Source organism: Prionailurus bengalensis, chromosome E2 (assembly GCF_016509475.1).
Source record: "Prionailurus bengalensis isolate Pbe53 chromosome E2, Fcat_Pben_1.1_paternal_pri, whole genome shotgun sequence".
NCBI classification, from domain to species: domain Eukaryota; kingdom Metazoa; phylum Chordata; class Mammalia; order Carnivora; family Felidae; genus Prionailurus; species Prionailurus bengalensis.
Window position 1 is genome coordinate 17,913,916 of NC_057352.1, and position 8,913 is coordinate 17,922,828.

At 49.3% G+C, this 8,913-nt stretch overlaps 1 protein-coding gene across 2 annotated transcripts in view; it reads right to left on the reverse strand.

Annotated features, from left to right (window-relative positions):
- Positions 1-8,776, reverse strand: part of WDR62 (WD repeat domain 62) — a 45,014-nt gene extending 36,238 nt beyond the window's left edge. For both annotated transcript variants that reach the window (XM_043600552.1, XM_043600551.1), the window contains exons 1-5: positions 8,145-8,776; positions 4,891-4,982; positions 3,953-4,015; positions 645-702; positions 245-415 (exon numbers count right to left, since the gene is read on the reverse strand). In XM_043600552.1, the coding sequence (XP_043456487.1) occupies positions 245-415; positions 645-702; positions 3,953-4,015; positions 4,891-4,982; positions 8,145-8,321 (561 nt within the window). In that variant the 5' untranslated portion in view covers positions 8,322-8,776. The remainder of the gene's footprint in view (positions 1-244; positions 416-644; positions 703-3,952; positions 4,016-4,890; positions 4,983-8,144) is intronic.
- Positions 8,777-8,913: the final 137 nt, after the last annotated feature.

The window sequence follows — 8,913 nt, forward strand, 5'->3', positions numbered from 1 at the left end:
AGGAAAGGGACCCACAGATAAGTAAAGGCACTTGCTCAAGGTCACAGCTGGTCAGTATGAGAATAATTACGTAATTCTACTAGTTAGAGCTTGTCGTATGCTTCACAGTAAGTGTCTAAAACTGGGATCAGCATGCACTAGGTGCTCAATAAATATTTTCCGGATAAATGAACACTTTACCAAATTATCTCATTTAAGTTCGCTCAATGCCTGAGCTGCAGGGTACCCCCACCAGTCTTCTCACCTTCCAGTCCCAGACGTTGAGTACCATGTCGTGCTGGTAGCCCATAGACACGATGTGCTTCATATTGGGGGAGAAGGCCACACAGGCCACGCCGTACTTATGGCCCAGCATCTCTGCCACCTGATTCTTCTCATCCACATCCCAGATGCGCACAGCAGGCCTGTGCCCGTTCTGGGGAAGGTTGGGCCATTACTGCTGCTGGGATCTGTACCAGGAGGGGCTGGAAGGGCTATTGGGGCTAAAATTGGCATTGCCCCAGTATGCCCCAAAGCCACCTCCCCCATCTGCCATGGGGCTTTCTGGCCCAGGAAGAAGCTATTCTAGGGGCTTCCCACACCTACTGTGGGGTAGAAGGAATGGCCCCAAGATCCCTCCCCACCCACTCACAAACACAACTCACCTCCCCCGTCACTATGTACTTCCCATCAGGGGAGAAGGCCAGAGCACTCAGCGACTTCCTGAGGGAAGGGAAAGGCGCCAGTCATTGGTTCCAAGGAGGGTAGGCAGCCAGACCCCAGCCTGGCTGTGCTCACAGAACTCTGCCCACTCCTTGCTCCCAAGCCTTGAAAGAGGCCAGGAGAGGTGAGTGCCAGCAGCTCCCACAGAGCCAATGTTGCCCATGTGCCCAGCACAGCATACAGCGCGTTCCCTGCATTCCCCACTGACAGAAGTGGGTCAGTGGCACAGGAAACCAGGCGTAAAAGCAAAGTCCCCAAACATAGATAGGGTGGTCACTGTACAAGGGCCTTCCTTTCCTCTTGCTCAGCAGGGGTGGGCTCCCTAAGGCCCCACCCACCCTGTAACCCTGAGAATTCAGGTGCAGGAAATGGTACCGATCTGTCCTAACTGTAGGGGGGGTGGTGCTGGCAGACATCACACTGAGACAGCATGTGCTCCACTGCTAAACACTCAAAGTGTTCTGGAAAACCCATGAACAACCAACATGTTTCTCTCTAGCCTGCACAAGGACTGAATGACCAGAGTAGTTTGCATGTTTTTTCTAGCAGCAAGTTTCATGGTTCCCACACTACGTTGTTTTTTTCCTCTCCCCCCTCTCTCCTTTTTATTTGAGAGAGGAGAGAGAGCACACACACACAAGCTGGGGAGAGGAGGGGAGAGAAAGAATCTCAAGCAGGCTCCACGCTCAGCTCGGAGCCCAACGTGGGACTGGGCTCCACAACTCTAGGATCATGACCTGAACAGAAATCAGTCGCCCAACCAACTGAGCCCATCAGGTGCCCCTCCACTCTCTCTTTTAATCCTATTTTACCTGTGTTCCTTAATGGTCTAGTAATGGTCTCCCTCACGTGAGTTAGTTGGTGTGTAGGTAACTAAGCGAATGTCTCTGAGTCTCTGACAATCTTACAGAACACTTATCATCATCACCTAACTCTCTGGTGGCTTCCCACAACTCCTAGGGCAGCACACAAGGCAAGCTGCCTACCCGATCGCCACCTGCCCGTCCTTCCTGGCCGACAGAAGCCAAATTTTAATTAGAATGGCAGTGTCTCCAGCTGGAGTACATTTCCTCGCCTCTCTACACAGGTACAGCTACGTGATTTAGTCTGGCCGGTGAGAAGTAAACTGAAACGCATGTGGGATTTCCAGAAAAGCTTCTCAAAGGCAACTCTTTGTCCTGATCCCCAATCGTTCCCCTTCTGAATAACGGACATGACAGCCAGAACTCCATCTTGGACCAGGAGACAACCTCAAGTACAGAGGCCTCACAACAGGCACGGTGGAACAAGAAGACAGGCAGACTGGGGTTCCTGAGGCTTGCAGAGACACCAGCCCCTGGGTCCTCACCTCCAGACTTCTTTCGAGCACAAAGAGCATGCCCTTGTGTTTGAAGCCATGCTCGTGGGTTTCTGTTGACTGCAGCCACTCCTAGCCTGTTGTGTGCCCTGACCCTGCGCCCGGTCCTCCACAAAATGCTCTATGGGCATCGCTGCACTAATTCCTCAAGCATGCTCCATGAACTCAGGTCTCTCAGCCAGTTTTGAGACAAGGAGACCTCAACACAGGGAAGTCCTGCCCAAGTTACCTGACAGGGCAAAGCCCTGGCCATCGGAATTCCCTGCAGAGGCTTTGAAAAATGTCAAAGCCATGCTAAGAAGCATGAACGAAAGTGTGGTGAGGAACAGGGTGATACATGCAGTTTCAGAGACGCTCCCCACAACATACTCACTAGTCACCGGGGGAAAAGAGAAGCTTCACAGTGGAAAAGCCTGGCAGACACCACCTTAACCAAGGGCCCAAGGGAACACCACTGGTCTTAAGAGAGGTCAATATCATGCACCGCCTGACAGAACGCATTGAGGAGGATGCAGCATTCTTTCTGAGGTGTTCCTGCCAAAGATGCAGAACCTCAGTATATCTATGAGGAAACATCAGACAAACCCAAAGGGTGGAGCCTTCTACAAAATACCTGGCCTGTCATCCTCAAGTGTCAAGGTCATAAAAGTCAAGAAAAGACAAAGGAACTGCTTCAGACTGAAGAAGACCAAAGAGACAACTGAGCAACATGTGATTCTGGACAGAATTCTTTTGCTGTAAAGAACATTCTTGGGGTAAATGGTAAAACTTGAAAGAGGCTTAGTTGGTAGTGATGTACCAGTTTTAATTTCCTGACTTTGTTGAATGTACTGTGGTTTTGAAGGATAATGCCCACCCCATGCCCAGGAAATCCACACTGAAATATTTAGAGGCACAGGGGTATCATGTCCCCAATTTACTCTCAAATGGTTCAAAAAAAAAAAATTACTATGTATATAGACTGAGAATGATAAAGCAAATATGGTAAAAGGTCAACATCTGGGGAAAATGAGTGAAAGATAGACAGGCATTCTTTGTATTGTTCTTTAAAATCTAAAATGATTTCAGGGGCGCCTGGGTGGCGCAGTCGGTTAAGCGTCCGACTTCAGCCAGGTCACGATCTCGCAGTCCGTGAGTTCGAGCCCCGTGTCGGGCTCTGGGCTGATGGCTCAGAGCCTGGAGCCTGTTTCCGATTCTGTGTCTGCCTCTCTCTCTGCCCCTCCCCCGTTCATGCTCTGTCTCTCTCTGTCCCAAAAATAAATAAACGTTAAAAAAAAAAAATTAAAAAAAAAAAATGATTTCAATGTGAAAAGTTAAACAATTGTTAAGACCCAGAAGTGGTTTCTGTTTCAGCCTCCTCTCCCCTTTGCTCCCTCCTCCAATTCCAGGCAAAAGAATCTCCGGCTGCTCCTCAAAAAACCAAGATTCTTACTCACTGCAGGGCCTTTTGCCCTTGCTGTTCCTTCTATCTGGAAGACGCCCCCTACACTTTTGCGGGGGTCACTCCCTTACTTCTTTCAGGTCTCAGCCTCCAAGAGGCCCTCCCCGAGACCTCTGATATGGTTTTTCTCCATTTTCTGCCTGCAAACCTGCCCTAACACATCCTCGTTATTTCCCCCATAGCGATGGTCAGAGTTGACTAGTAATTTGCCAACTGGTTTAGTCTGTCTTCCCTGCTGGACTGTCAGCTCTACAAGAGCAGAGATTCTCATGTCTTTTGTTCACTGTCCCCAGCACCTGGAACACTACCTAGCACAAAGCAACAACGTCGCTGAACCGACGGGTGAGTGAATGACTTAGTTACCCACCTACGAACTCCCAAGCCATGCGGGGAAGGGGGTGTGCGCCGGGACCCTCACCCCACCCCTACCCAATGTCCAGGCCCCAGCCTACCTGGCAGTGTTAAAAATGTGCTGCTGCTTGTTCTCCTTGGGGTTCAAAATCACCACCACACAGCTGGGGAGAAAGAGGGAAATGTGCCCAAACTGAGGGGAGTATTGGGGTCCAGGGATGATTCTATTCCCAACAGAAGAGCCCACACATAAATAAGGCTCTGAACAGAAGATTCTCTCCTCCTTCTCCAGGTGTCTAATGCTGAGAATCTTAGGACACTTCAAGTTATTAGATAATATATTCTTAAATAGAAACCAACACTTCTTCTGTCAGGCACTGGCTAATAAAGACCTTATGTGCACAATCTCTTTAAATCCTCACAAATGACAGGTAAAGTCGGAAATCTTAGCCCCCTCTTGTAGATGAGGAAACTTGAAGCCCAGAGAGGGAAAATCCTTTGCCCAGGACCACCCAGCAGGTCAGGAACAGAGTGGGGATATGAATCCATAACAGATTCAAGAGCCCACCCTTGTCCTCTATCCTGGACTGCATTGTAAAGACTCAATGACAGACAGATATTATTCATTAGGAAGGACTACAGATCTGCCCCTGCCCTCCAGGAGTGGAGGGGTCTTTGGTGCCTAGAACAGTGCCAGGCTAGATCAGTATTTATGGAATAAACAGGAGGAGATCTTCCAGTCCTCTCAACTACCCAAAAGGAGGATATTCCTAGTTGTGTTTTATGGACGAAGCAGCAGGGGTTCACAGAAGAGCACACGGTGGAGCTGGGACACAAATCCAGGCTGTCTGACACCATGGCTTGGGTATTTCCCAGAATCGCCACCACCTCCCATCTGCAGTCACAATAAGGCTTTCATGGTGCTCACCACATGCCGGGTGCTGTTCTAGACCTAGATGGGCCTCTCCACAGTCCTCAGGGGTAGGCAGCTTACCTGCATCCTACAGCCAGAAAAGCCAAGGCCCGCCCACTCACTCACCCTGCCAGGTAGGCCACATGGCCTGTGCTGGGGTCACAGGTCAGGCCACTGCTGTTCTGGGCTGTGATGCCGAGCACCTTCTCGAGCGACACCTGTGGGGGAAATATCCAAGTCAGAAGGACATGTCCCAGTAGGCCCTCCGTGGCACCACTGCCTCAGCCACCCATTCAGTCCCTGTTACATCTAATACTAACTGAACTTCTACAGTCATGTGACCAACAGCTAACATTTGTTCTTCTCAACATTCCTTTGAAGGACACAGAACGATGAGGAAGACAGACAAAAACCCCTACCCTCCTGGAGCTCACATCCTAATCATGATGGGATGGAGGACATAAAAAATAAACAGAACAAACATGTAAAACAGATGCCAGGTGCTGATAGGAGCAGAAGAGAAAAATAAAGCAGGGAAGGAGATTGGGAGTATAGGGAAGAGAGAAGTCCTCATTGAGAAGGTGACCTCTGAATAAGTTTCTAAATATTTTACAAGGATGAAAAATTCGAAGCCTCACAACCCAAGGAAAGAAGGCACTATTATCACCCCATTTTACAGATGGGGACATTGAGGCCCAAGATCCCATGCCTGTGGAGTGACAAAGTTGGGATACAAACCCAGCTAGTCTCTGGCTCCAAAGCCAGTCCATATGTTGGGCCCTGCAGGGGAGACACAGGCGTGAGCAAGAGTGGACACCATCTATTCCCTCAACAAATTTACAGCCTAGAGGTTCAACAAGCAAAGAAACAAGTGAACAATCACATTGAAAGTTTTAAAATTATCTAAGCAAAGTAATTTAAATGAGCAAATCTCTATTGTGGTTGATTAACACAATTTAGAGTATAGACTAATAGAATTGTGATACTTTCATGCTTTCTTTCAAAATGAAAGACTAGTTTCTTTTTTTTCTTAATGTTTATTCATTTTTGAGAGACAGAGAGACAGGGCATGAGTGGGCAAAGGGCAGAGAGAGAGGGAGACACAGAATCTGAAGCAGGCTCCAGGCTCTGAGCTGTCAACACAGAACCCAATGTGGGGCTTGAACCCATGAACTGTGAGATCATGACCCAAGCTGAAGTCAGATGCTCAATCAACTGAGCCACCCAGGCACCCCTGGAATAGACTAGTTTCTAATTAGTATTAAAGTAAAACATTCTCAAGCAAGTCCTTGGTATCAGAAATGAGAGGCATAGCATAATGATAGCTAACACTTACTGAGCATTTACCAGGAGCTAGGCACTGTTTAAATACCTGTAACTCTACCGACTCATCTAATACTCACAATAACCCTGTGATATGGTCATTATTGTCATCATCTCCATATTACAGACGAGGATATAAAGAGGCTCAGAGAGGTAACCCATCCAGGATGGAGCCATACCAGGACTCTAACCCAAGCAATCAGGCAATGGCACTCACATCGTTTTTATATCTGTCAATCAGCATTACTGGGCATTAATATAATATAATGGTCATTTTTAGAGTAGATCTTTTGTAAGCCAGATGGACTCTGTGCCACCAAACAAGAAAAATTAATGACATCAATTACCCAAAAATACACAATCAAAACAGTAGTAGCTACCACTAATAGAGAATTTACAATGCGCCAGGTATTGTTCTAATGCTTAACATATGTGAGCTCACTTAATCCTCACAAACACCTTACAAGGGAATATTTATATTATTATCTTCATCTTACAGATAAGGACACTGAGGCACAGAAAAGTTCATAACAAGAAGAACAGAACTGGGGTGCCTAAGTGGCTCAGTCAGTTAAGAGTCCAACTCTTGATCTCAGCTCAGGTCTTGATCTCAGGGTCATGAGTTCAGGCCCTGCATTGGGCTCCATGCTGGGCATGGAGAGAGAAGGGGGGGGAGGGTGGGAAGGGGTGGAGGAAGAAGAGGAAGAGGAGGGGGAGACAAAGAACAACAACAACAGAATTAAGGTTTAAGCCCAGGCATTCTGGGTCCAGAGGTTGCACTCGTTAAGAGTGCACATTACTTACTGCCTCTCTGAAATTGCTATTGTCATTCCTCTATTTTATGCAGTTTAGTGCTCACAAGGTACTTTCAGGAACCTACAAGGTAAGGGCTGTGAAGTACAGGGTGCTAGGTGAGAGATTAAAGTAATGTCTGTTTTAGGCTGGGGGAAGGCCTCTCAGGGTAGGGATATGCAGGCTGAGACTTGAGGGATGAGGAGCCAGTCGGATGGACTGCAGCAAAAACCCAAGAGGACTCAGCAAACACTTAGGAGGTGGTAAAGAGCTTGGAGCCTCAGGAAAACAGAAAGCAGGCTTGTGTGACTGAACATTTGAGAGAGAGGACCATGGAGGTATAGCCAGAGAGGTGGGCAGGGGCCACCAGGAACTGCAGCCAGAAAGGGGTGATATAATCAGAGCGCAGCAGGAAGCCATGTGGCAGGAAGAAGATCCACCAGCAGCTACCATGTTTCCACTCTCTAACTGGACTCTGCCAAGCAGGTCATAGTCACCATTTCATTTCTGCTCCCTGCAACCCCATGGTATGGTTATTAATACTTCTGTTTTATAAAAACAGACTTCGTAGCTCAGAGAGTTGGAGAACAATTTTTTTTTTTAATTGCTGCTGTGCTAATGGAATTCCTTCTGTCTACTCCAAAATCTTTGTTCCTATGTCTAAAGACTTAGGGAACTGTTCTGTACTCCCTCCCGCAGGAAGCGTTGCTGAGATTTTACAATTATTCACATGTTCTCCATAATTTAGGGTGGCAATATGGAATAAGAATCCCACGTTGGTAAGTGAGAAGTAAAGAGAAGGCAGGTGAGGAGGGAAGGCGGAATAGCGCTGAGGGACAGTTTAGATAGATAGGGTTCGATACTGAACACTGGTAGGGACCCTAAAGATCCAGCATGGGGCGAGGTCACAAAAATGGAAGGGCCCAGAGAGACATCCAAAGGTGACTGAAGGGATACGTAGGAAGGCGGGACTAGGAGGTGATCAGCAGAACTAAAATACACTGAGGTAAGGGTCCAGAGAGAACCCCGAAAATGGTCCAAGGGCTAAGGGAGTCGGGGTTGACAGGTGGGCTAGAAATGATGGGTACCTGAGAGAGAAGGGAGAGTGGGAGGAGCCTTGGCTAACGGGGCGGGACGTAGGAGACGAAACGGGCTAGAGAAGACTAGGCGAGGGTTGATAGGCGGGGCCAACGATCTAAGGGCGGGTCCAGGGGAGCTTGGGAGGGAGCCTGGAACTGGAGTGGGCAAGGCAAACAGCTCCTCACCCGGTTGTGCACCGTGTCCTCCGGCGCCGCCGAGAGTCGGGTCCGCCGCCGGAGACACAGTTGGGGAGCGGGAGGCGGAGAGCACTGGTTCCTCCGCGTCGGAACTCCCACCGTGACGGATGGCAGCTTCTCGACTGCATCGTTCCGCGCGTAGCCTCCGGGCCCCAAGGCCGCCATCGTCGCGCCGGAGCAGGACAACCGTTGCACTCCCCAACTGCCGCCCACGCCTCCACGGCCCGCTCAAAGAGCAAACGGCCCGCGGGAAAGCCGGCGCCGCCGCCCATTGGACGCGGTAGGCCCCGGGCCTGGCCAATGTCAGGGCTACCGAGCGGAGGTTTTGACCAATGAGGGCTGAGAGGCGGAGCGAAGTGTCTGGCAGGGTGGATCCATAGCTAGTTTACTTGCTGCCTGATTAAACAAAATGGCATTTTTATTGCGGTCTGTTTTCATCATTAACAAACGTTTAGGTTTTAACTTTTACGTAGCTAAGGCCAAAGCCTCCAAAGCCCTCAGTTCGCTTTTTGCAGCACTTCCCCCGCACACGCAGTGGATAGTCACCCGGATATAAGGGTAGGGTGGGTCCGAAAGAGACCGACCACTTGGCGCAGGCTCAGAAAAGCCGTGACATCACCTGTCTCCCAGCACAAGATAAGGTCAGAGTGGCTAAGAACTGGCTTTGTGCCGTCCTACTCGCTTTTCCCCATTTGCCACGTGACCAGGGCGTAGTTGTGGTAGCGCCACTGGGCGCGTAGTGCGCAGCCGCCCTCTC